The 27406-nt window shown below is 43.0% G+C and overlaps 1 protein-coding gene across 1 annotated transcript; it reads right to left on the reverse strand.

The window, feature by feature from the left end:
• Window positions 1-15292: 15292 nt before the first annotated feature.
• LOC306961026 (perforin-1-like) lies at window positions 15293-26744 on the reverse strand (the record flags this gene model as incomplete). The annotated part of the gene is made up of 10 exons (XM_079553634.1): window positions 26392-26744; window positions 23328-23407; window positions 23182-23227; window positions 22979-23115; window positions 22770-22908; window positions 21974-22054; window positions 17133-17468; window positions 16910-17046; window positions 16745-16838; window positions 15293-15502 (listed from the first exon to the last, which is right to left on the reverse strand). Exons 1-10 carry the CDS (start codon window positions 26641-26643, stop codon window positions 15293-15295), a joined length of 1512 nt encoding a protein of 503 aa, XP_079409760.1. The 5' UTR covers window positions 26644-26744.
• Between the last annotated feature and the right edge of the window lie 662 nt (window positions 26745-27406).

Consider the following 27406-nt stretch of genomic DNA (forward strand, 5'->3'; position numbering starts at 1 on the left):
CTAAGACCTACAAAACGGATGGCAACTTTTTGTTTTGCATGGTAGCTCACATTTTTGAAGGGTTTTTGTCAGTTCCCCCCCCCCACACTTTATTATTGAGTTGCTTTTCTGACACGTTTTCGACGCTATTTTGACATTGTTTTCAAGAAGCTTGTAGATTTGGGTAGAGCAAATCTGGAGAAAATGTGCTCAGGTGTGGGGTTAAGAGGTTAAAAGCAATAAAAATACATAAAAGTAGATAATGAACGTACAAACTGAACAGGAAAAACATTTAGTTTGTTGTATGTTTTTTAGCTAGTTCATTTAGTTGTATGTTTTAACCTCTTGACCCCCTCCTGAACCGGGCACATTGTCTCCAGTTTGGCTTTACCCAAATCGAAAAGCTTGGGCCACCGTTTTTCAATACTATAGTTTAAGAACTACAACACAATACTACAATTTAAGAATAGACTTAAGTTATTTATTTGTGGTCCAAAGTGGAACTGATTTAAACCTGCTTGCTTTGGACCAGGAATAAATGACTCAAGTCTTTTCTTAAATTGTTTCAGGTCATGATTGGGAAACACTTGCCAAGGATTAAACCAGGCCATTCTAACAATAAACAGAAATGAAAAAAGAGCTTGTCAATCAATCAATCAAATCAATCAATCAATCAATCAATCAAACTTTATTTATAAAGCTCTTTTCATACCGAGAGGTATCACAAAGTGCTTTACAGATTACAACATTTAAAACAATACGCCTGGCACACCCTCCCATATATATACACTTTATATATTAGGATTAAATAAATAGATTAGTCAGTTGAAAGATAATTATAAATAGATTAGCTAATAGCTAATTCTAAATAGATTAGTCAGTTAAAGGCTAAGCTAAAAAGGTGGGTCTTGAGCCTGCTCTTAAAAACATTTTCGTTCTCTGCAGCCCTGAGCTCGTCCGGCAGGTTGTTCCAGAGGCGAGGGCCGTAATATTGAGTCTTTATGTTGACTTTAGGAATGACTAGGAGACCCCTGCCCGAGGAGCGAAGGGGCCATGAAGGTTCATAAGGTAAAAGCAGTTCTGAAAGATAAGAAGGACCAAGACCATTAAGACATTTAAAAACAATTGAAAGAACTTTAAAATCGATCCTGAAACACACGGGGGCCAATGCAGCGATTCTAAAACCGGTGTAATGTGGTCCCGCCTCCTGGTCTTCGTCAGGACACGAGCTGCTGAAGTTTGTAAAAGTTGTAGACCTGAGATCCTCTTTTTGGGAAGACCAGAAAGCAGAGCATTACAGTAGTGGATACGACTGGTGATAAAAGCATGCATGAGCGTCTCCGTGTTGGCCAGAGAGAGAATGGGGCGGACTCTGGCTATTAGTCAGGGACCCAAACTCTCAAAATTGGGTTGAACCTGACACGGTCTGATATATGTTTTATTTGTGTTTTTTCTGTTAACTTTGACCCTAAGGACCAATAATTGGAGGGTCTGCTCTGCTGGAAATATCGCGAAAAAAAATTGTGGCCATTTTAGTGTATGTAACCTGTATTTTTATCAGAAAAATGTGAAAAACGACTTTTTTCCCTCAAATCCTCAGTGGGTTGAGTAGGCTGTCAATAAATGCATTCCAGATACACAGAACACATGTGCTGATAACATCCACTGAAAAAATCGCTCTTAAAACACATTTCTACACATTTTTGCATCACTTTTTTCCAATATTTTTATCTTTACTTCATTGGCATTCAACTATTCCACCCAGTTATGGCATCAGTCAATATGCCATTATTTTAAACAGACTGTAGACACATTCCACAGAAAAAAATGATCAAAATCCAACCAAAATCATTGGATCTGTGATGATTTAAAGACCAATAAGTGATCAACAGACTCAGAACCTCAGAACTGTCAAAAGTCACTTTTGACACTGGTCCATATTTTGGTTTAGGCCATTTCCAGCCCATTAGATAATGATTTACACCATTGTATTTGGTATCATTGGAAAGAAGACATTGGCATGTATCATTTGAGCCCAAAGGTACTAACTCTGTAGCAATTACCGTGGTAACCAAAGCTCCTCAGACTCAAATGTGAGAACATTTTTTCACAATTTTCACAAAAAAATGTTTCACTACGTTTAACGCTGTTTCTTCCAGGAACATCACAGATGCAAAGCTCTGATACTGGGCAACTCTCTAGACTCTGAGGGTTCAGGAAATGTATAACATGTCAGTACCTTCTCAGCTTAAGGCCTCACTGTGAGCCATGAAGTAAAAGAATGTCAACCTCATATGAGCCTCTCCCATAGAAATAAGCCTATATCTGCCATTCTGAGGTTGGAACAGCTGGTGGGGCTTTCTGTTCAGGACAGGCCCAACGTAACTTGAAATTACATCTATGGAGAAGAACAGTTCTGTATTTTTACATAAAGTTGTTCATCTACTTTTTATATTATGTAACTCTTTATCTTTTACTATGCCATATACACAATATACATCTGTTGATTTCACTCCAATATACATCCCTTTAAATCTGTAAAAAAAAAAATCCTCAATAATCCAAGATAATTCCAACAGTTTGGCTTTTCATACTGCACATTTGTTATACATTAGATAGTAACGTGGTTGGTAATGTATTTGCTGAGGAAAACTGTGCTCTGAAGCTGGATTTGCCCCCTCTCTGCGCTCATGCCTTATTAGCAGTAAAAGAAATATAGATATCACAGCAATAAGTGAAGTTACTTCACAATACAGTTATAAGGAGTTGACATCTGCCTGACGTTATCGTTAGGTAAGAAAAAAGAACAGGCGTGTCCAGAGTAGGTTAGAAAGAGTTCCTTTTTCACATCCTTCAGTGCAAACATGACATCTGTTCAGACGCTCAGGGGTGCGTTTGTTTTCCCCGCAGGGGCAGTGTGGACACGCCAGGCGCTTCCTTTTTTTTCTTTTTTTTCAATTAGTTTTTTAATTAAAATCAGGCTGTAAGGCATTACATTACAGAAGTCGTGCTCTTCCTGTTTGACACTATGACGTAAAAAACGTCAGAGTGTCACAGGTCAATGGTTTTCCAGCAGACGGCAGAGCAGCTGCTCAGAGAGCAGGATTCAGGAGGATTACTGAGAACTGCGTGAATGAAGCCACAAACCACTCTGGTGGTGTTTTTGAGAAGGAAAGAGCATAACAACATGGCTAAAAGCTCCAAAAAGTCAATTTTGCATGATGTAGGACCTTTAATGTTGTGTAATTTATTTATTTTATTCGCTGGCACATTGAACCTGTACTGCCCACAAGAAATGTGCTTTATGAATGATTAAACAAAAAGTAACTTTTATGACCAGAATTTCTAGGCGCAGCCAGGGACCGAAGGGTTTCTGGTTTGGGAACCTCAGGATCTCATCTCTGCTGTTTGCAGATGATGTTGTTCTGTTGGACCTTCAGCTGCTCTGGTTTGCAGCCGAAATTAGCTGCCTTTACACAATGGCTTGGGGTAAGGCAGTTACTTGGGAGGAGCTCAGAGTAGAACCACTGCTCCTTCCTGTCAGGAGCGGCCAGATGAGGTGGCTTGGGGACACACTGGATGGAGTATATCTCTCTGTGGCCAGGGAATACCTCGGGATCTCTTCAGAAGGGCTGGAGTTAGTGTTCGTGAAGAGTGATATCTGTGAATCTCAGCTTTGACTGCTGCATCCATAACCAGACCGTGGGTAAATTGTAAGAAAATGGATGGATGGGTGCAAACCTGGGTCAAAGGGTTTTGCACAAACAAAGCAGATGTTCCCAGGAAGGGCAAAAGAGTTCATTTCAAGTCGACAGCGTGAACACACCTGAAGGAGTCCTCAAGTCAGCATGAGTTAATTTTCAGTAGAATCCAGTTCCAGTACTCTAGAACACCTCAGTACTTCTAACCTAGCTTCTGGCTCAAAATCTAGATAGCTCCACAGGCAGCGTGATGGCTCTGCTCCTGACAGGTTTCTCTGAGGCTTGAAGGATGAGTCAAATGCAGAGGGTCAATTTCCCTATTGGGAGTCTATGAATACATTAAATACTAAACTGGACTCCAAAGAGCACTACAAATGTTGTCAGTAAAGGAATTACTTAAGACAAATGCCATCAAGAACATTTCAGACATTGTAAAAAGCTGTGGATCAAGTGAGGCTGAAAATTTGAACCACACAAGGCAGGACTTGATCACCTCGACTGGGTCGTCTGGATATGAGTGTACAATGTAGAAAGACCCAAAGTACACAATGACTCCAGGAAGGTCACTATGGATGTTTCTGAGTTGCACCAAGCTTGTTAGCACTGGCCTGAATATATTAATACAGGAGGAAGAGGAGCTGACCAGTGCAGGACACCATGCTCTGAAACAGGGACAAACCCAGGAGGCGCTGCACTGTTTTCAGAACAGCACTGAAGCAGTGAGCCAGGTTCCCTCTGGGTACTCCTGATCTCCAAAAACATGCTGGTCAGGCAGCACGCTCAGTCGCAGTGACTCAGGGCTAACCCAACACCTGAACACAATGTCAGTGTACAATTATACACTGACAAAGCACTTACTTATACTTATATCCTGTGGAGTGTAGCTTCTTTTAGAATAACGGTAAAAAGTGCATTCATTTCTGTTATTCAACTTACCGTATTTTGTTTGCACTATAAGGCGCACATGAAAGCCTTTAATTTGAACAGTGCACCTTATATCCCGGTGCGACCTTTGTATCAGTTTCTGGCTGTGTTTACACACCTACAGGTTTACAGGTAAACCAGCATTAATTAGTGCGCCTTGTAAAAACTTTAAAAAAAATTAAAAATCTCATAAAATTTGAATATTTTGAAAATGCCATAATCATGATAACAAACAAAAGCTTGACATATGGAACTTTGCATGTCATGAGTCTATATCCCATATTAGTTTCACATTTTAACTTGAATTACATAAATAAATGAACTTTTGAACGATATTCTAATTTTCCATTTCACCTGTAACTGTTAAAGGCTACACTGCTCACAAAAACTTAGGGCACACTCAAAAAACACATCCTAGATGTCAATCAATTCGATTTTTCGGATGAAAATCTTTATTCATAGTGTAGGGCAATGTGTTGAGAACAAAATAACAGAAGAATGATAAATGGAAATCAAATTCTCAGTCCCTGGAGGTCTGGATCCAAAATTATAGTCAAAATCAAAGTGACAAATCAGGTCACTGGTTGATCCAAATTCTGTAGAAATTCCTCCAAACGAGTCTGTATCATCCTCAGTAGTGTGTGTGGCCTCCACGTGCCTGAATGCACTCCCTACAACGCCTGGGCATGCTCCTGATGAGACCACGGATGTCCTCCTGAGGGATCTCCTCCCAGACCTGGATTAGAGCATCAGTCAGCTCCTGGACAGTCTGTGGTGCGACGTGGCGTTGATGGATGGACCGAGACATGATGTCCCAGATGTGCTCTATTGGATTTAAGTCTGGGGAACGGGCAGGTCAGTCCATAACATCAATACCTTCATCATGCAGGACCTGCTGACACACTCTTGCCACATGTGGCCTGGCATTAGCAGGCATCAGAAGGAACCCAGGGCCCACAGCACCAGCATATGGTCTTACAATAGGTCTGAGGATCTCATCCCGGTCCCCAATGCCAGTCAGGGAACCTCTGGCTAGCACATGGAGGGCTGTGCGGCCCTCCAATGAAATGCCTCCCCAGACCATCACTGACCCACCACCAAACCGGTCATGCTGGATGATGTTGCAGCAGCAGAACGTTCTCCAGGGCGTCTCCAGACTCTGTCACGTCTGTCACATGTGCTCAGGGTGAACCTGCTCTCATCCGTGAAGAGCACAGGGCACCATTGGCCAATCTGCCAATCGCTGTGTTCTCGGGCAAATGCCAATCGGGCTGCACGTGTTGGACAGTAAGTCCAACTTGTGGACGTCGGGCCCTCACACCACCCTCATGGAGTCGGTTTCTGACCGTTTGAGGACCAACATGCACATTTGTGGCCCTCTGGAGGTCATTTTGTAGGGCTCGGGCAGTAGTGATGCGCGGGTCAGGGTTTTTTTCAACCCGCGGGTCCCGCATTTGGAGCAGGTTCTAACCCGACCCGGCCCGCCCCGCAAAGTTGTTCTATTTTTACAGCCCGCCCCGCCCCGCACCCGCACCCGCACCCGCACCCGCACCCGCAACCATTAAAAATTACGCGTTACAACTATGATCCGTATGAACAGCACCGGCGTGTCAGCCCCTCGCGCGCGCGCGCTCTCTCTCTCTCTCTCCCCCTCCGAAGAGCGCTGGGCAAGAGGGAGAGAGGAAGAGAGCAGAGATCGGCCTAACGCGAAGTCACACACAGTCGCACATACGGTGGAAAATAGGAAACATGAGCTCCACAAAAGCGTTCTCTGGATCACAAGCTGCAAAACGCTGCTTGTTTTATGAAAATCCGACGTATATTTACGCTAAAAACCTGCTGTAAAGACGACGGAATAAGTTGTGAATGAATTCAATGAATGCGCGTACGGAGGCATAGAGTGCCCGCGACCGGCATTTTTTGACCCGCCCCAACCCGCCCCGCGATCGAAGGAGAATTTCACGACCCGACCCGACCCGAACCGCGGGCAGACCGCGGGGCCCGCGGTGGAACCCGCAACCCGCGCATCACTATCGGGCAGTGCTTCTCCTGTTTCTCCGTGCACAAATGAGCAGATAGCGGTCCTGCTGCTGGGTTGTTGACCTCGGTCGGCCCCCCCCAGGTCTCCTGGTGTACTGGCCTGTCTCCTGGTATCTCCTCCATGCTCTGGACACTGCGCTGGGAGACACAGCAAACCTTTTTGCCACAACACGAATGGACGTGCCATTTTGGATGAGCATCACTCCCTGAGCGACTTCTGTGGGTTGTAGATGCTCCTCATGATGCCTCTAGTGGTGAGAACACTGGACACATGCAAAAGTGTTCCAAAAATACGGTACAAAGGATGAAGACAGGGAAATGGTCTGTGGTCACCACCTGCAAAACCATTCCTCTTTTGGAGTGATCTTGCCAATTGCCCCTCATTTCCACCTGTTGTCTGTTTAATTTCCACAACACCGAGTGAAATTGATTCACAATAAGCGTGGCTTCCTAACTGGACAGTCTGACAGTGTGCCCTAAGTTTTTGTGAGCAATATATACTGTATCTTAAATTGTATATATATATATATATATATATATATATATATATATATATATATATATATATATATATATATATATACAATTTAAGATACAGTATATATGATACAGAATAATTGTAATTTTTATAGATGTAATTTCAAGTTACGTTGGAACTGTCCTGAACAGAAAGCCCCACCAGCTGTTCCAACCTCAGAATGGCAGATATAGGCTTATTTCTATGGGAGAGGCTCATATGAGGTTGACATTCTTTTACTTCATGGCTCACAGTGAGGCCTTAAGCTGAGAAGGTACTGACATGTTATACATTTCCTGAACCCTCAGAGTCTAGAGAGTTGCCCAGTATCAGAGATTTGCATCTGTGATGTTCCTGGAAGAAACAGCGTTAAACGTAGTGAAACATTTTTTTGTGAAAATTGTGAAAAAATGTTCTCACATTTGAGTCTGAGGAGCTTTGGTTACCACGGTAATTGCTACAGAGTTAGTACCTTTGGGCTCAAATGATACATGCCAATGTCTTCTTTCCAATGATACCAAATACAATGGTGTAAATCATTATCTAATGGGCTGGAAATGGCCTAAACCAAAATATGGACCAGTGTCAAAAGTGACTTTTGACAGTTCTGAGGTTCTGAGTCTGTTGATCACTTATTGGTCTTTAAATCATCACAGATCCAATGATTTTGGTTGGATTTTGATCATTTTTTCTGTGGAATGTGTCTACAGTCTGTTTAAAATAATGGCATATTGACTGATGCCATAACTGGGTGGAATAGTTGAATGCCAATGAAGTAAAGATAAAAATATTGGAAAAAAGTGAGAAAACGCCACTTTTTTTTGCATTAAATTGATGCAAAAATGTGTAGAAATGTGTTTTAAGAGCGATTTTTTCAGTGGATGTTATCAGCACATGTGTTCTGTGTCATGATATGTTTATTATGATGATGTTGATGCTGTTATATGCACTGACCACCAGGCGGCACTGTTAAATAAATAAGCAAGATGGCTGAATTGACTCCGTGCGTGCTGTGACTGACTCTAACAAATACATAACAAAACATGGTGTCAGAAGTAAAAAAGTGATATAAAATCAACAAAACAGCAATGGAGGGACTCCAACCACCATCCGGACTCGAGCTGCAGCATGGTAACCTGTCTGAAAATTGGAGAAGGTTCCGTCAAAGGTTTGAGCTGTACCTAGCAGCGACCGGAGGAGCTAGCAAAGCAGCTAAAGTGCAGTCCTCGCTGTTTCTTCACATTGCCGGTGAAGATGCGGTAGAAGTGTTCACGTTCGCAGAAGAGGATGACAAGCATAAACTTGATAAAATTATGGAAAAGTTTGACGAATACTGCAACCCAAAGAAGAACATTACGTACGAGAGATACAGATTTTTCACGTGTGTTCAGGGGGACATGACTGTTAGCCAGTACATCACCGAGCTAAAACTGAGAGCTAAGTCGTGTGAATTTGGACAATTACAAGAGTCTCTTATTCGAGATCGAGTTGTCTGTGGGATCACGTCAGACGGGATGAGAGAACGACTTTTGAGAGAAGCTGACCTTAATCTTGAACGAGCTTCCCAACTGTGTTTAGCGGCGGAAACTACAAAAGTGCAAATCAAGCAGATGCAAGAGGAAGACGTCAGCGCTCAAGCATCAGCACGGGAAAACAAGCACGTCGATGCAGTTAAATTCAAACAGCCATATAAAAAGATGCAACCAAACAAAACTAAACAAAGTGAAAAAGAAAAAGCAGGCACGTTTTTCTGTAAAAGATGCGGGAGTGAGCATGCAGCAAAGAAATGCCCCGCATATGGCAAGCAATGCAAGAACTGTGATAAACTGAATCACTACGCCAAAATGTGTCGATCAAAGAAAGTGCACACTGTCAACGAGGACGATATGGATCAAGCAAGTCTGTTTGTTGGAAGTGTACAAGCAAAAGCACAGCAACTAAAAGACCAATGGACTGTCAAGTTGAAAGTGGATCACAAACACATAAAATTTAAACTTGACTCAGGGGCACAGGCCAATGTAATCCCCTACAAGATGATGCAAAGCATGGGCAGAAGAGCAACATTAAGACCCACAAAAGTGAAACTGTTTGCATACACAGGAAACCAAATACAAGTCATGGGTGAATGCAACTGGATGGTCAAATACAAAAAGAAGCCATACACTCTGCAATTCATTGTGGTGAAACCAGATGCAATGCCAATACTGGGACTCAATGCATGCGAGGACATGGGTCTCATCAAAAGAGTTCACGCACTGGATAAAAGTACCAAAATTGACATTTTCAAAGAATATGCAGATGTATTTGAGGGCTTAGGTTGCCTTGAGGGAGAACACAACATTCGGATCGACGGAAGTGTGACTCCAAAGGTACACCCACCAAGAAAAATACCTGTGACTTTAAGAGAAAAACTGAAAACAGAACTGGAAAGAATGGAAAAACTGGAGGTCATAACAAAGATTGAGGAGCCTACCAAGTGGGTCAACCCTATTGTTATCGTAGAGAATAAAGGCAAATTAAGATTATGCCTAGATCCACGAGACCTCAATGCAGCAGTCATGAGAGAACATTATCAGCTTCCAACTGTTGAAGAAATAACTTGCAGATTATCAACAGCCAAGTACTTCACAGTTTTGGATGCAAGCTCAGGTTTCTGGCAACTAAAACTGGATGAAGCCAGCTCTCTCCTTTGTACTTTCAACACTCCTTTTGGCCGTTACCGCTTCCTAAGGCTCGCCTTCGGGATAAACTCTGCTCCAGAGGTGTTTCACAGGACGGTGAAACAAATGTTCGAAGGTATTGAAGGTGTTGAAACGTACATTGACGACATATTGATCTGGGGGGAGACAATCGAGCAACATGACAACAGACTGAGACAAGTGCTAGAAATAGCCAGAACAAAGAACTTTAAGCTGAACAAGGCAAAGTGCAAAGTTGGTCTTGAAGAAATCAAATATCTAGGCCACATCTTCTCAAAAGACGGGTTGAAACCGGACCAGAGTAAGATTGAAGCTGTAGTCAAGATGCCAACTCCAGAATGCAAAAAAGATGTGGAGCGATTTTTGGGTATGGTAACTTACCTTGCAAAGTTTATCCCAAATATGTCGGAACACACTGAACCTCTACGCATTCTGACCAGAGATGATGTTGCATGGCACTGGAATGAAGAGCATCAGAGTACGTTCACCAAGTTGAAAAACATACTGACTGAAGCGCCATTACTCAGGTACTATGATGTGAAACTACCAGTAACGCTGTCGGTAGATGCGTCCAAAAGTGGACTTGGTGCAGTTTTACTGCAAGAAAATAAGCCAGTAGCCTATGCTTCACGTGCATTGACTGAAACGGAGCAGCGCTACGCACAAATAGAAAAAGAAATGTTGGCAATAGTTTTCGGAGCTGAGCGCTTTCACCAGTACATATATGGGAGAGAAGTGGACGTTCAATCTGACCATAAACCGCTGGAAGCTATAATGAAAAAGCCACTGAGCAGCGCACCAGCCAGAATACAAAGACTATTGTTGAGGCTTCAAAAGTACCAAGTGAATGTGCAGTATAAGCCGGGAAAAGAGATGTATATCGCAGATGCATTATCGAGAGCTTATCTGCCAGTGACAAACTCACCTGACAAAGACATTGAAGCGCAAGTGCACATGGTAATGTCCAACTTACCTGTGTCAAACAAAAAGCTGCAACTGTTCAAAATAGAAACAGCAAAAGATGCTTCCTTAACCAAACTTTCTGAAACAGTACTACAAGGTTGGCCAGTGACAAAAAGCCAAGTAGTGAAAGACATTCAAGCTTATTGGAACTACAGAGAAGAAATATCCTTTGTTGAAGGGATCCTGTTGAAAGGTGAAAGACTGATAGTTCCGGTATCTTTAAGAGAGGACATGCTAAAACTTATTCACGAGGGACACTTGGGTATTGAAAGCTGCAGGCGCAGAGCGAGAGAAGTACTCTTTTGGCCCGGCATGTCTCAAAGTATTACTGACCTAGTGAGCAGTTGTGATGTGTGCAGTACATATCAGAAGCGACTAAGCAAAGAGCCACTACATCCACACAGCGTTCCGGAAAGGCCTTGGCAAAAGATAGGCATCGACCTATTCACATTTGACCAGCAGGAATACTTAATCTTAGTGGACTACTACTCAAAGTTTGTTGAAGTGGAGTGGTTGAAATCAGACACAAGAAGTGCAACTGTCATCACACATCTGAAATCCCAATTTGCTAGATACGGTATCCCGGAAATTGTAATTTCAGATAATGGACCACAGTTTAGCTCAAGGGAATTCCAGACATTTGCACGAGAGTGGGACTTTATTCACAAAACATCGAGCCCCCATCATGCACAGTCTAACGGAATGGCAGAACGAGGAGTGCAGACTGTCAAACTACTGCTTAGAAAGGCTAAAGCAGATGGAAAAGATCCATATTTGGCAATGCTCAATCTGAGGAGTACACCATTTGAGGACATCGGAAGATCCCCAGCACAACTGTTAATGGGACGTCGTGTGAGGACCAAGCTCCCGACACCTTCATGCATGCTGGATCCCAAAACAGTCACTACCGGAGTACAGCAGATGCTACAAGAGAGACAAGTGAAACAAAAGGACTACTTTGACAGAGGGGCAAAACCATTACAACAACTGCAGGTTGGAAACAATGTGAGATTGTGGCAAGATGGTAAATGGTGTCCAGCTCAGGTTTCGGAAAAGTCTGATCACCCGAGATCTTATGTAGTTCAGACACCAGATGGACAAAGGTACAGAAGGAATCGGAAGTTTTTGATGTTGTCTAAGAATCGAAATGTGCTAAATGATGAGCAAAATGTTACTCAGCAGAATGTAGTTAACAGTGCAGATTCACAGAAAGAACCTGAAATGGATAATCAACCTGTAACTACTGCCGATAATGTTAGCTCAGAAATGCTTCATACAAGAACAGCTAGTGGTCGTGTTGTTAATAGACCTAAAAGGCTAGTTGAGGAGTAGCACATTGTGCCATTTATGTGTTAAACAGTTAAAAAAAAAAAAAAAAAAAAGTTTAACCAAATGTATGCAACTCAAGCAATGCCAGACAGGAAATAATGCATGTGTTTATTCAAGCAAAAAAAAAAAAGGAAAAAAAAAAAAAGGGAGATGTCATGATATGTTTATTATGATGATGTTGATGCTGTTATATGCACTGACCACCAGGCGGCACTGTTAAATAAATAAGCAAGATGGCTGAATTGACTCCGTGCGTGCTGTGACTGACTCTAACAAATACATAACAAAACATTCTGTGTATCTGGAATGCATTTATTGACAGCCTACTCAACCCACTGAGGATTTGAGGGAAAAAAGTCGTTTTTCACATTTTTCTGATAAAAGTACAGGTTACATACACTAAAATGGCCACAATTTTTTTCCGCGATATTTCCAGCAGAGCAGACCCTCCAATTATTGGTCCTTAGGGTCAAAGTTAACAGAAAAAACACAAATAAAACATATACCAGACCGTGTCAGGTTCAACCCAATTTAAAGAGCTTTTGAGAGTTTGGGTCCCTGACTATATGTTCTTTAGATGGTAACAACCTATCTTTGTGAATAAACGCCAGCTCAGAGTCAAAGATCACGCCCAGGTTCTTCCCCTGTGAGGAAGGATTCATAGACAGTGACTGTAGTTTGGGTAAAAGTCTCTCTCTGGGCCGATGATTAACATTTCAGTTTTGTCCTGGTTAAGCTGGAGAAAGTTTTCTGCCATCCAGGAATTTGATTCTGAAATGCAGTTAAAAAGTGCATCCATTGGCCTTGTGAGCCTTTGCGATGTTTAAAGTGTTAAATATTGTTGTATGTGTGTAATCTATGATCACAAATTAACAGAAAAAAAGCATAATACGTCTCCTAGGGAGCTTCCTCGTACTATGTTAAAAAAAATGTTTTTAAATCTGCTTTCCTCCAACCTTGCATTTGATGATGGGTCATATAAAGATTCAGTAGCCAAAATATTAGCTAATTCAAAGAATATTTAGAACTTGCTCAATGCGATTTATTGTTCAAAAATATAAATAATAGAATCGAATGATCCTGGAGCTCTGTTGTCACAGGCTTCATGCCCCTGGTAGGGTCTCCCAGGGCAAACTGGTCCTAGGTGACGGGTCAGACAAAGAGCGGGTCAGAAGCCCCTTATGAGAGACCAACAGGCCCGGTTAGAACCATGAGGCCGTCCTTCTATCTGACTCACCACCTGCAGGAGGAGCCATAAGGAGCTGGAGCAATGTGATTTGGGCAGCTCCAACAGCCGCCCCCACGACCCGGAAATGGACAAGTGGAAGAAAATGGATGGATTTGTTGTATTAGGTCTAAAAGCATATTTTCAAAAGGTTTTTTCAAAACTGATGGCATGCATATTTTTGAGTCGATCATTTTGTGTTTAAACATGTTATGTTTGTTAAATAACATTTAACAAGTATTTAAATGTATTTTGATGTATTTGTAGCTTCTCTGTATAAAAAGTGTCAGGTGGAGTTTTCTCTAAAATTTAAAGAGTTTCCCAAAAAATTGTACAAAGTCAAATCTTTGCCAAGTGTATCTTAGACAGCCTTTCTCCTCTGAACATTTCATCAGTAATTTGTAACTTACTGATGCTGTAATCAGTTATAAAACCAGATGACCATGGACAGAGTGCTCGGTACCAGCCCAAAACAGTGATCGGTTCAGTATCGGATGTTTTAAACCAATATCTGATTTTTTTTTCTTCTAGTTTTGACTCTGATAACTTATACCAGTGTTGGATCGGTACATCCCTATATTTTTTAGATGGTAATTTGGTGTTTTTTGCAGTTGCACCACCTAACAGTAGCAACTAATTTCAAATTAAATTGGCTTTAATGTGGACTCTTGCTTTAGCGTTAGCATTTGTTAGCATTGGTAAACATTTTCTTTTAAAACAAAAATGAAGACTTTTAATCTAAAGTAATATTTTCCAATATTTACATCGGTTTTACCACCTGACACCAAAACTGTAGTCTTTTTAGACCATATATAGTTGAGCTTGTTTTGGTTTAATTGAAAGTAATAAAAATGTCTGAATCTTGGATTGGCGCCATGTGACTTTTGAGAGGTAAAAACTTCAATAGGGTTGAGCAAGTCCTAAATATAAATATTTTCAGCTAAAACTTTTTTATTTTTTTATATCTTTATTTGAATTGGGACAGTGCACATTAATCAACATGTGTTTCTTCAACATGTAAATGTGCCGGAGTGAGCCATATAGGCTAATTTTCATCCGTAGTCCCAGGGCAGGTTGATGTCATGACAGATAGGACAACAGGCACAAACATACAGAAAAACACCATCACATACACATAAAAAGACAGTGAATGATGAATGACAACATTAAATATTTTTTTTTATTTTTTTGTTACAGCTTCTCTATAACAAGCATCATGTAATGGAGGGTTGGAGAACACTGCCCTGAAACCTTCATTTTTTAGAAGCACCCTAACGTCTCCTTTAAAACACCAAACTTTATTTATTTCATTTTAAAAAGCGCAATCTCCCAACAGCATTTGCCACACTTGTCCCAGAAGGCAGAACCATGTGACATCATATAAAACCCAGCACCAGTTTCTCCTTGTAACATGGATATGACCTCAGCTCTCTCATCGAATGCAATTTCTCCATCTGTGAGATCAATAAAGTATCATCTTATCTTATCTTATCTTATCTTATCTTATCTAATAAGAACCTGACACCTCTGCATTACAGTCAGCTAATGCTACTATGGAGTGGGCAGGGACATGCACAGATACAGCCCAGGTGGCGCTCAAGCACTTGCCCCTTTGCCCTGTGCTCTTTAAAGGAACAGGCCACCGTTTTTACATACTGAGATATGTTCTTACCGGAGCTTAGACGAGTTGATGCGTATCTGTCTGGTCTTTGTGTGTGCGCTCAGTCACGCAAAACGACCAAAGATGTTGCTAGCATTTGGCCTCTCCCAATGTGTTCCTAAACGGGGTGAAGCTAGAAGCGACCAAGCTCTTCCACCGTCACAAAGACCAGACAGGTACACATCAACTCGTCTAAGTTCAGGTAAGAACAGATCTCAGTCTGGAAAAACGGTGGCCTGTTCCTTTAAGGTAGTTCTATGGAGTGGGCTTGTACTGGTGGCAGCGGGATCCGGTCAGGTGCTTGTCACAGGTGAGAGTGTAGTGGACCAACACTCCTCCTCTCTTGGCGTAGCAGGTGAATGAGCGTGACCCCTGGCTCAGGTATTTCGAACAGGAGCCCAGCAGGTCATCACGGCTCCAGTCCTCATCCCACACCTGGATCCTCAGAGGAAGGTGAGTGTCCACCTACAGACATACACACAAGCTTTATCAACATGTCAATGCCACGAAACTGAAAAGAAGAAATCCCATTTTTTTGGGCTATGACCTATTGGACAGAAATAAAGAGCACAAAACACCGTCACCAAACATTACATTCACCATCAGTGTCTGCTTACGATGGTAAAAACCATCAAAACATTTGATTTTCAATTTTAAAAAAGACGACGAAACACAGATAAAACAATGATCATCTCATTATACTTTCATAGATAATGCCATATCCATCTCAAATGGCTTTTACAAAAAATGTCCATGGCCTAACTTCCTGCTCAGATATAACACACAAAAGATAGACGGTCAGCCATTCATGGTAATGGTCGTGTGTCATCTTCTTCTGAGACACTGAACAGTGAAGAGGCACCAAGAGCCCCCACACCTGCAGCACGGAGGAGGCGTCACAAGAGGAGCTACAGGAAACAACAAAAGGGACCAACGAGGAGATGGTGATAGACTGTGGAGGGAGCTGTGCAGGAGGAAGAGGAAGGACGAGGTGGAGCTGACCAGTGCAGGACACCAGGCCCAAAACGGGGACAAGCCCAGGAGGCGGTGCACCGTTTCAGATGATCAGAGGAGACAGAGGGCAGCTACAGTTTCTCCATCCTCCAAGGTCATGCGGGTGGAGTGGCTGAAGGACAACGAGATCATCGACCCGGCCGAGGACAGGAACTTCTACATCACCGTGGACCACAACCTGATCATCAAGCAGGCGCGTCTGTCCGACACGGCCAACTACACCTGTGTGGCCAAGAACATCGTGGCCAAGCGCAAGAGCTCCACCGCCGTGGTCATCGTCTACGGATTTCCCATCAACCAGTGCTCCTCCTGTGACCAAAACAGTGAAGATGGCGGCCGCGACACAACGATCTTTCACCAAAGAAAAAAAAAGAGTGGAAAAAGAGTGGTGCGCACTGAATGGGTGCTGCTGCCGGATGCTCTCTCATCGAATGCAATTTCTCCATCTGTGAGATCAATAAAGTATCATCTTATCTTATCTTATCTTATCTTATCTTATCTTATCTTTTTGTGAAAGCAATATGACGCACTTTGCTCCTCTTACAGATCATATGCGCAAGGGATGGCTCAAACTACAACTCCAGGTCTGTTTGTGATGAGGGAACAACACGAACAAGGTGAAAAAAGCTTTAAATGATCCAGAGGCCGGACCAGATTAGACCTGCTGTAGGGAAGGAGAGTGTGGATTCTGACCTGTCCCAGATCATAACGTGCGTTCCAGGTTGGGTAGTTGGACCTGATGACTCTGGTCCTGCGGTAGTGGGAACCGTACCACATTTTGGCATAGCTGTGGGTCAAATACATATTAGTGACCAGAGCTTCAAACTAATTCTATGTGGATGTTCTCTGTTTGCTTACCTCTCAGTTTTACCCCACCGGTCCCCTTTGAGTTTCCAGGCCCGGACAATGGTCACCACAAGCCTCCCCCTCCAAGCCTCTTTTGGACAGCAGTTTACTCCGCACACACTTCCAGATGTTTTACGGATGCCATTTTCCTGCAAACAGAGGCAAAAGACGTATAAAGTTTAAGTTCCATATTTAGATCTTCCACAATAAAGCTTAGAGTATGTTACAGATATACCTTCAAGTAATCTTCAATGGCAGCTTTCACATGTTGTCGCTTGCTTGTATCGGGCACCAGATCGGACATGAGCCTCAGAGAGCGCCTCACTATGTCCGGGTGGTTTTTGAGGGTCTGCAGCCAGGTTTTGTAGCCCTGAGAGTCATCAGAGAGCAGGGAAAAGTCCCCTGTCCAGCCGTTGCCCCCCACCACCTCTGTGTGGTCCAGGTGCATGCCGCTGCTGTACGAGGTGGCCACATCCTTGTTTTGCAGGAAGTTGGTGCAGCTCTTGTGGCTCGCGGGGAGACTGTACTTCCCCAGGCCAACTTTGAGGCCCAGAGAGAGACAGGAGTGTGTCTGTCAGAGGATAAACACACTTTTCTAAGTCACACAACTGAACTATCTCGGCAAAGCCCATTTCCATCATTCGATTGAATCAGGGGACAAGGTCACAGATCCAGCCTGTGAAGAAGCTACAGAGTTAATCCATTGGACTATTGATTGATTGATTGATTGATTGATTGATTGATTGATTGATTGATTGATTGATTGATTGATTGATTGATTGATTGATTGATTGATTGATTGATTGATTGATTGATTGATTGATTGATTGATTGATTGATCATTCTGAGGCAATTTACATTAAATATACACAAAACTATTTTTTAACATTAACACTTGGGACATTTTTGGCTCCTAAGCTTTTTAGGACTGTACAATCACAGGAAGCTCTGATTGGCTGTTTCCTTTCTGTCTCGCTGTGTGTTCCTCCTCCTATGTGGGTCAGATCAAACTATTGTTCCACCCTCATTAAAAACAGGGAAAAGTGTGTTTTATATATGCGGAAATAAAGAGGAAGAAATGGGGGAAATTTTGAAAACAATGAAAACCTGCCTCCTCTCTCTCCAAAAAAAAAAAAAAAAAGGCATAAAAATGGTTTGGTCAACAACAAAATCGGAAGAAATGGGACAAGCAGGCACATTTTTTTTTTAGGAAAAATTAGGAAAAAAGGGGTGAATAGTCTGTGTCCAATTCTTGCCCCAAAAAAGTCCTGAAAAGACCTCTCATGCAAGCACTTAAAACTACTGTACAGTAAAGTGCAATCTCTAGTTCACCACTAGGTGGCAGTGCACAATAAAACGTTCTTCCTTTGCTGTTTTCTGGCACCCATCTTGACTTGTACCAATAATAGATCCATGGTGCCAGAGCACAAAAAATGAGCAGAGGCCTAAAAAACGTGACCCAGGGGAGAAACAAATGCGCACCTTTAAATTAAGACAACAAAATATATTCTCGGCATTCAACTACCTTGAAACTTCCAAGAAAACTGTTGTAAAGCTGTTATCTTGGTGAGTGAAAACTATATATTTTTTGTTGATTAGCTGGAAGCTAAAACGGTCAATGACTAAACAATGTACATTTCAACGTTATAGTGGATTACAATTGATTAAAAACCAGTCTGGCTATCTGCAATAGCAATGGATCTGACCCCACAGGTACATTTTGTTGTATTTTCCTCATTTTTATACAGTGGAAAAATGTATTTAAAAGGGAAGTTTGGCGCTCCGGAGCGCCGAATTTCAAAATTTGGCTACAAAATGACGTTACAAAAATACAAATATTTAAAAACCTTTAAAAAAGTGTCCTACTTCCCAGCTGCCACCCTCCACCCTCCCCTCAACCTGTGATGTTCACAGCAACATGTATTTTATTGTGAAATGCTACCACACAGAGGAACCGTATGTGAAGTTGTTGACTATGCGCGCGGCCAAGAAAGTTAGCGCTGTTGGGCTAAGAATAAAAGCCATGAAACTAACGAAGCCATCGATATTTCAGCAAATATAATGCACAGACATGACACAACCCCCACCTGCTTTAAACATAAAGGGTACCCACTAGAAATTGAAGCTTACACAACTGCTGTAAATTGTGTCACAGCCCAACATGAAGTAGAAGTGGTCTCATGCAAGTCACTGATGATCCACCCTTGTCCTCCCCAAGGCATCAGCTCTGCAACGTCACCACCTTTAGGTGCCTACACACCAAACGCTTTTCACACGGCAGGTGCGGTTGATTCCTGTGTACAGTGCCTCTCGAAAGTATTCATACACCTTGAACTTTTGCCCATTTTGTCATGTTTACAACCCTAAACATAAAGATTTTATTTTGATTTTTTTACTGAACATTCACACACAAGTAACAAAAAACTGTGAAGTGAAAGCAAAATGATACATGATTCTGTTATTTTTCAAAAAATAGAAAAGTGAAAAGTGGGGCTTGCATAAGTATTCATACAGCATTTTCTGAGTGCATTAAATTGCCTTTATAACATTCCTCATGACTGCAGAATGTTCACTCCTTGGCCTAACGGTTAAATAGAGGCCACCTGTGTGTAATCTACTCTCAGTTTAATTTCAGCTGTTCTTTTAGGCCCTCAGAGCTGTGGTCGGAGTGTATTGGTCACTAAACAACATCATGAAGGCCAAGGAGCACCAGAGAGGTCAGGGATAAAGTTCTGGAGAAGTGTAAAGCAGCGTTAAGTTATACAAAGATTTCCCAAGATTTAAACATCTCCCGGAGCACTGTTTAATCCATCATTCAGAAATGGAAAGAGTATAGCACCACTGTGAACTTACCAAGACACGGTTGCCAATCTAAAATATTACATCAAACAAGGAGGACACTGGTAAGAAATACAACCAAGTGCCCCAAGATAACTCTGGAGGAGCTGTGAAGTCCTGCCGATGAGCTGGGGGAATCTGTACATGGGACAACTATAAGTCGCACTCTACACAAATCTGGCCTTCATGGACGAGTGGAAGAAGAAAGCCATTATTGAAAGGAGGCCATAAGAAATCCCGTTTGAAGTTTGCTAGAAGTCACATGGAGGACACAGCTCCATGTGGAAGAAGGAGCTTTGGTCAGATGAGACAAAAATTGAACTTTTTGGCCCAGATGCAAAACGTTATGTATGGAGCAAACCTGACACTGCTCATCGTCCTGAGTGCACCATCCCCAGTGTCAAACATACGGGGGGGAACATCATGCTGTGGGGCTGCTTTTCCTCAGCGGGGACTGGGAAGATTCTAAGAATAGTTGGGAAGATGGATGGAGCCAAATACAGGGACATTTTGGAAGAAAACCTGCTGGAGTCAGCAAGAGAACTGAGGCAGGGGCGGAGATTCACCTTCCAGCAGGACAATGACCCTAAACACAAAGATAAATCTACAATGGAATGGTTCAATAAAAAGATATTAATGTGTTAGAATGGCCCAGTCACAGTCCTGACCTAAATCCTATTGAAAATCTGTGGAATAATCTGAAAACTGCTGTTCACAAACGCTCTCCGTCTAATCTGACTGTTTTGTAAAGAGGAATGGGCTAAAATGTCAGTCTCTACATGTGCAAATCTTGTAGAGTCAAACCCCAGAAGACTTGCTGCTGTTATTGCAGTAAAAGGGGGTTCCACAAAGTATTCATTCATTCATTCAATACTTATGCACGCCCCACTTTTCACTTTTCTATGTTTTGAAAAATAACAGAATCATGTATCATTTTGCTTTCACTTCACAGTTGTCGGTTACTTGTGTGTGAACGTTCAGTAAAAAAATCAAAATAAAATCTTTATGTTTAGGGTTGTAAACATGACAAAATGTGCAAAAGTTCAAGTTGTATGAATACTTTCGAGAGGCACTGTATACGAGCGATCGCGATGTCGTCACAATCCGGGGGCCGTGGTAGGCATTTTATGTTTTAAACAAATGATAAGAATCCTGTGATCGACAAAAACAGGTGAAAGGTAGGTGAAATATTTGTAACTACGCGTTTTTTTGTATATCAGCCGGTAATAGTGGACGCACTTTCAGCGCATTGACTGGCTCTAGAGCCTGTCAATCAATCTCTGGAGCTTTGTGGATGCTCCGCCCACCCTGTGAGAGTGGGGCTTCCTGCCTTTTTAAGGAACAGACAGCCATGTGTATGTTTCACAGAGGATTCGGGACCATTACCATGAATGGGGCTGAAAGGGACCCACTCATCTGTATTATGGAACATTGAAGCCTTTTATTTTGTCGGGACAACAGGAAGTGTTTCGCTGCTGTTAGCGGAACATTAACATCAACGTCACTGCAGGTTTCTGTTTCGTTTTTACCGCGGACCGGATTATTTGTTGTTATTTTGTGTAAAAGACGAGTTTAGACGGAGCGTTTGTGTTTGTGATCGATCATGAGACTCACCCGAGAGAAGACGAGACACTCGCGCTGATCAGAGGAGTTATTTTGAGGCGTGGGACTGACCTGCACACGGAGCAGCTGGACGTGCTTTGAAGACGCGATGGAGACTTTATTAAAACCCTGGAGGGTCACACAACATTTGTTTCTTGCCCTGTTTCCAAATATAGTCACAGGAGGTTTGAAAAGTGGCTAAATCTGTGTCAAAGTTACGCTCGGATCAGCTCCTCCGCAGCGGCCCGGGTTCCCGTTTGTTTACTTCCTGCACGTGAGTTTTCATTTGCACGAGTATGAGACAAATTCCTAACATGGGGAATATTTCTACCGCTACAGTTTCTAATAAAAACCCCGGCCTGTTTTAGAGACCGGCTTTAATTTGCTTCCGCCAGCCGCGAACCCGGCCACTGTTAGAGACCCGGCTGCTAATGGAACACAGGCCAGTATTAGAGAATTTACGGTATTATTATATAAATAATAATTTTTGCACCAATTTATAAAGACACCAGAGGTTAGGCTGGTGAAATCCAAGGACATGACGGCACTTAAAAAGGAAATGACATTATGATATCGATAAACACTAAAAGGTCAGGTTAGCATTAGCAGTGCAACGCTGGATATCAACAAATGTACCTCAGCTGAAGAAAGGCCATTGAGGGAGGACAAACAGGTTCGCACAGCTGTGAGGCGCCGAAAACGTCCACCAAGATAGGCCTGCACACAAAGATATGAACACACATAATAACAGTCATATTGTGCCCATGGTAAAATAATTTAACCTTTGACACTTTTGCTTACTGGTGTTTAAAAGAATCTCAGTACGATTTCAACAATAGCAATCACTGTTTGATATCAGTGCTTGTACAGATTATATACCTTATTTTTGATTTCTTTTTTTTAAATTTTATTTTAAAGGGGGGGAGGGGATCCCATTATAGTGAATACGTCTATGCTATTCCCTATAATGGGATCTTGCTGACATCTGATCACACAGAAATATCACATTTACTCAGTACCCAATACTTTAAATAAAAAAAATATCTTCATATTTCCTGGAGAAATAGTGACATACATAATTCTAATTATGTGTAAATAAGATTTTGGACTTTTATCTGTTGTTTTTTTCATCAGGAGATTCAGATAAAGCAGCTTTTTTCTGTGTCTATGGAACACCCTACAGTTTGGACCAGGAAGTAGCTTGGTTACTGTGTGTGATGTCACACTTTACTTGCCATTACAGCATCGCCATCCGCCATATTGGATGTCGGCCATTTTGGATGAAAGCTTGCGAAGTGGGAATGGCCATTTTTTTTCACATCGTACAAAATCTATCTCCTCCTAGGATGTTTATGGGAATTTTTCATACACAAAATAATTGCTCCTGTTCATACTTATGAAGTTCCATTTTTATAATTTTAATGGTACAGACCTGTCGGATGTAGTGCGTGCCGTAGGTGTCGATGAGGCGTCTGTACTGAGCCTTGGTGGTGGGGGTGTAGGAGGACGGCAGTCGGGACACATCGTTTTTAAACTCTGAGCTCAGAGGAGGAGTGTTTGACACTCGATAACTGCAGATGCAAAGGTCAACATGGACATCTCAGAAAAACACACAAACATCAGAGTAGAGTGTGAGCCCACCTGTAGTGTGAGCAGGTGGAGCGGTGGATACTGTAGGTGAACTTGTCCTCTCTCTCTCTTGTGCTTGCAAACTTGTACTGATCTGACTGTGTCCCTCCGACCTCCAGGTTTCCAAACTTCTCATGTGACAGTCCGATCTGCCAAAAAAGGGATGATTCTTATCTAAACTCATTTTCAATCATCAATAGTTTCAGGTGGTTTACCTTCCAGTCACCGCTGTCCTGGTAAGTGAGTGTGCTGACCACTTTACTGTGGAAACAGTGAGGTTACACTTTATTGTCTGGATGGAAAATTGTCCTGGGCTTGCACAGTGCCTTAGGCCTTAGCCTTGGGTTCGGGTTATCCTCACCTGACAGACGACTGTGTGGATCTATAGAGATAGTTCCAACAGCGAGTAAATGCTCGTAAGTCTACTGTGGAGAGAGGGAGCTGCGAATGAGAGGAAGACCAACGTTAAATACAGTAGCCTATAAATATCAGCCAGTCCCAAAGTGGGGTCCGGGGACACCTGGGGAACCAGAGGCGCTGCAGCCTCCAAAGGCTGTCCACACATTATTATTAACATACATACACATGAATGGGTTTAAACTTTTTTTAATTGTAAGTATTTACCCTATAATCACCATTGTTGGCCAATTGTTTAGTAAAATTATTAGACATTTGTGATGAACAGCAAAACATATTCTTTGAAAAGAGTATTATACCGTTTGGGATCCAAGGGATCTTTGAATCGATGTGCTGGACTTTGGGAAGGACTGGTCTATAAAATGCTTTATACAAGGGTTTGATAAATGGTTGAACTCCATGGGCATTTAATGCTAGAAGTCAAAACTGTGTGCATGGGGAGATTCATCCTTAAAGGAATAGGCCAAAATTAGCATTTAGCCTCTCCCCCTCTCCACTATAGCTCCAAAACAGGTGAAGATAGAAGCTACCAAGCTCTTCCACGTTTTCCCTATTTAAATATGGTTACGTGAAGTGTTACACTACAAAGTATAATTACACAAAATTAAACAATGTGGATTTTCTAAGCGGATAAAAGGGGGAACTATATTGTAAGGCGTAATAATACCAGTAGTAGTTCGGCGTCCGCACAGTAAAGTGATATTACTGCGCAAATTTTTCATTACTCCGGGTATTTCTACGCCTGACAATATAGTTCCCCCTTTTATCCGCTTAAAAAAATCCACAGTTCCATTTTGTGTAATTATACTTTGTAGTGGAACACTTCACGTAACCATATTGAAATAGGGAAAACATGGAAGAGCTTGGTAGCTTCTATCTTGACCTAGTTTGGAGCTATAGAGGCTAAATGCTAAAGCCGTCTGCGCTGTGTTTTTACGTGACTGAACATGTGACATTATTACTAAATAAATAAAAGATTGTCCTGCATTGTATGACTACTTATATGAGTGTATACAAGTTTAAGATTGTTATTATTATTTTTATTATGATTATGAATATTATTACCACTAAAGTAGTAGTATTGGGTGCTTATTTCAGAAAGAGAGGAATATTGCCTGACATACGGTAGTATAGCTACACGACCTTGTAATTTTTCTGAATCAAGACTTTCCCTCAAGTCACTCTGCTGAAAGCAGTGAATGTGGATGACATCAAGTTCTGGAGTTGCCCGCGGGGAGAGGCGGCGGGCTGGGGTGGGTTTGCTCATAGCCCCCCAGCTCAGCCGTCACGTGTTGGAGTTCACCCCGGTGAATGAGAGGGTCGCGTCCCTATGCCTTCGGGTCGGGGACAGGTCTCTCACCGTTGTCTCGGCCTACGGGCCAAACATCGGTGCAGAGTACCCGGCCGTCTTGGAGTCCCTGGGAGGGGTACTAGATGGTGCTCCGACTGGGGACTCCATTGTTCTACTGGGGGACTTCAACGCCCACGTGGGTAACGACAGTGAGACCTGGATGGGAGTGATTGGGAAGAACGGCCTCCCCGATCTGAACCCGAGTGGTGTTCTGTTATTGGACTTCTGTGCTAGTCGCAGTTTGTCCATAACGAACACCATGTTCGAGCACAAGGGTGTCCATAAGAGCACGTGGCACCAGGACACCCTAGGCAGGAGGTCGATGATCGACTTTGTACTTGTGTCATCTGATCTCCGGCCGCGTGTCTCAGACACTCGGGTGAAGAGAGGGGCTGAGCTGTCAACCGATCACCACCTGGTGGTGAGCTGGATCCACTGGCAGGGGGAGGAAGCCGGTCAGACCTGGCAGGCCCAAGCGTGTTGTGAGGGTCTGCTGGGAACGTCTGGCGGATCCCTCTGTCAGTGGGGTCTTCAACTCCCACCTCCGGAAGAGCTTCACCCAGATTCCGAGGGAGGCTGGGGACATGGAGTCCGAGTGGACTCTGTTCTCCTCCTCCATTGTCGATGCGGCTGCTCGTAGTTGTTGCCGTAAGGTCTCTGGTGCCTGTCGCGGCGGCAATCCCCGAACCCGGTGGTGGCGCCCGGAAGTAAGGGATCCCGTCAAGCTGAAGAAGGAGTCCTACCTGGCCTTGTTGGCTTGTGGGACTCCGGAGGCAGCTGAGAGGTACCGGCAGGCCAAGGGTGCTGCAGCTCGTGCGGTCGCAGAGGCAAAAACTCGGGTCTGGGAGGAGTTCGGAGAAGCCATGGAGGAGGACTATCGGTCGGCCTCGAAGAGATTCTGGCAAACCATCCGGCGCCTCAGGAGGGGGAAGCAGTGCTTCACCAACACGGTTTACAGTGCGGGTGTTTTAGGACTGTCTTGGCTGACACGTCTCTGCAACATCGCGTGGCGGTCGGGGACAGTGCCACTGGATTGGCAGACCGCGTTGGTGGTCCCTCTCTTTAAGAAGGGGGATTGGAGGGTGTGTTCCAATTACAGAGGAATCACACTCCTCAGCCTCCCCGGTAAGGTCTACTCCGGGTGCTGGAGAGGAGGATCCGGCTGATGGTCGAACCTTGGATACAGGAGGAACAATGCGGTTTTCGTCCTGGTCGTGGCACACTGGACCAGCTCTATACCCTCCGTCGGGCTGATGTGCACAGACTGGTTGCCTCGCTTGCCATAACCGAATATGAAGTGAATGAATAAGGAACGAAATTGTAAAGCAACTTTGAGCATCTGGAAAAGCGCTTTATACTACATGCATCATCATTATGATTATTAATCCGTAGCCCAAAGTATACACTGAGCTAGAGGTACCTGTGTTCTCTGATTCCGCTGATCCCATTTGGAGCGTTAGGGCGCACACAGGAATGTAGATACTGTGGGCAACTAAAGCTATTGATCTATTGTTTCTTTGTGTATTTTCTCAGCACAGCTCGCTTCGGCTTGGGACTATCACAAAATGAACCTTGTTAGAGCCTAGTTCAACACGTCAGCGGAAAAAAAATCTGTGTCTTTACCAAACTGGAAATCAGCGTTCTGTTTTTCTGTTACCTTTTGCACTTGGTTTCCCTGCAGAGTGTTTGTAAAGAGGTGGCAGGTGTCATTGGGGGTCATGTAGGTGTTCACATCGATCAGGTAGGCTCCTTTCCTCTTCAGGGTGACGATGTCATAGCCCTCGCCCACCAGGTTGTGCCCTGGGAAGAAGGGGGCAGTGTTGCACACAGCGCCCGTCCCGACGTAGTAGCAGCGAGACAGGGACAGGAGAGACAGGAGGACGAGGAGAGCCAGGGGGACACGCTCCATATTTCATAAACCTATAGGACAAAGTATTTGAGAGAGCTCATATATTGGGTAATAACTGCATGTGCGTCGGTATCATGCGTATAGTTATTTGCTGTTTATTTCCCCTTAAAATTATTCTCTCTATACTCTTATCCCCCACCTTACCCAAGCGTATTTTCTGCAGTTCAGCTTTGCTCAAATCTAAAAGCTTTTCGACTTGAGCCTGCAACGCCCCATTTGAAAGCTACGACCTAGTAAACTGATTTGTTGCATTGTCACAGCTTTTTCATCACTTTTTGTCATGTTTTTTTTCTGCTTTTCCGGCATCTCCCATGTTTGTCCTTTTGTGTCACTGTTTTGTAGCTTACACATCACTTTAAAGATGCTGTTTTGTCATTTTGTTCCTTTCATTTTTAAACTGTGTCGTTTTTGTCCCATTTTTTTGGGCATTTTAGTCACTTTTCTGACGCTTTTTTGTCGTATTTTCGCTGCTTTTTTATCCTAATTTTGTTGCTTTATTTTGTTTGTTTTTGAATATGTGTAAGATCTGTGTGAGTGAAATAGTAGTTAAATAAATAGAAAGAAAGATGCACTCACCTGTGGGTGTCTATGAGCAGCTGCAGCAGTGTCTGTCGGAAAGCTGGAGGTGCCAGTGTTTTATACAAGTGTTGGCGCAGCCACACCCACTCACAAACATCCACAAATGCACATGTGGGAAAGACACAGTAATGAATTGAACAGGAAGTATTTCTCGTAAAATCTGGAATAACTAGACCAACAAGAG

This window comes from Gobius niger, assembly GCF_951799975.1.
Source record: "Gobius niger genome assembly, chromosome: 3".
Classification (NCBI taxonomy): Eukaryota; Metazoa; Chordata; class Actinopteri; order Gobiiformes; family Gobiidae; genus Gobius; species Gobius niger.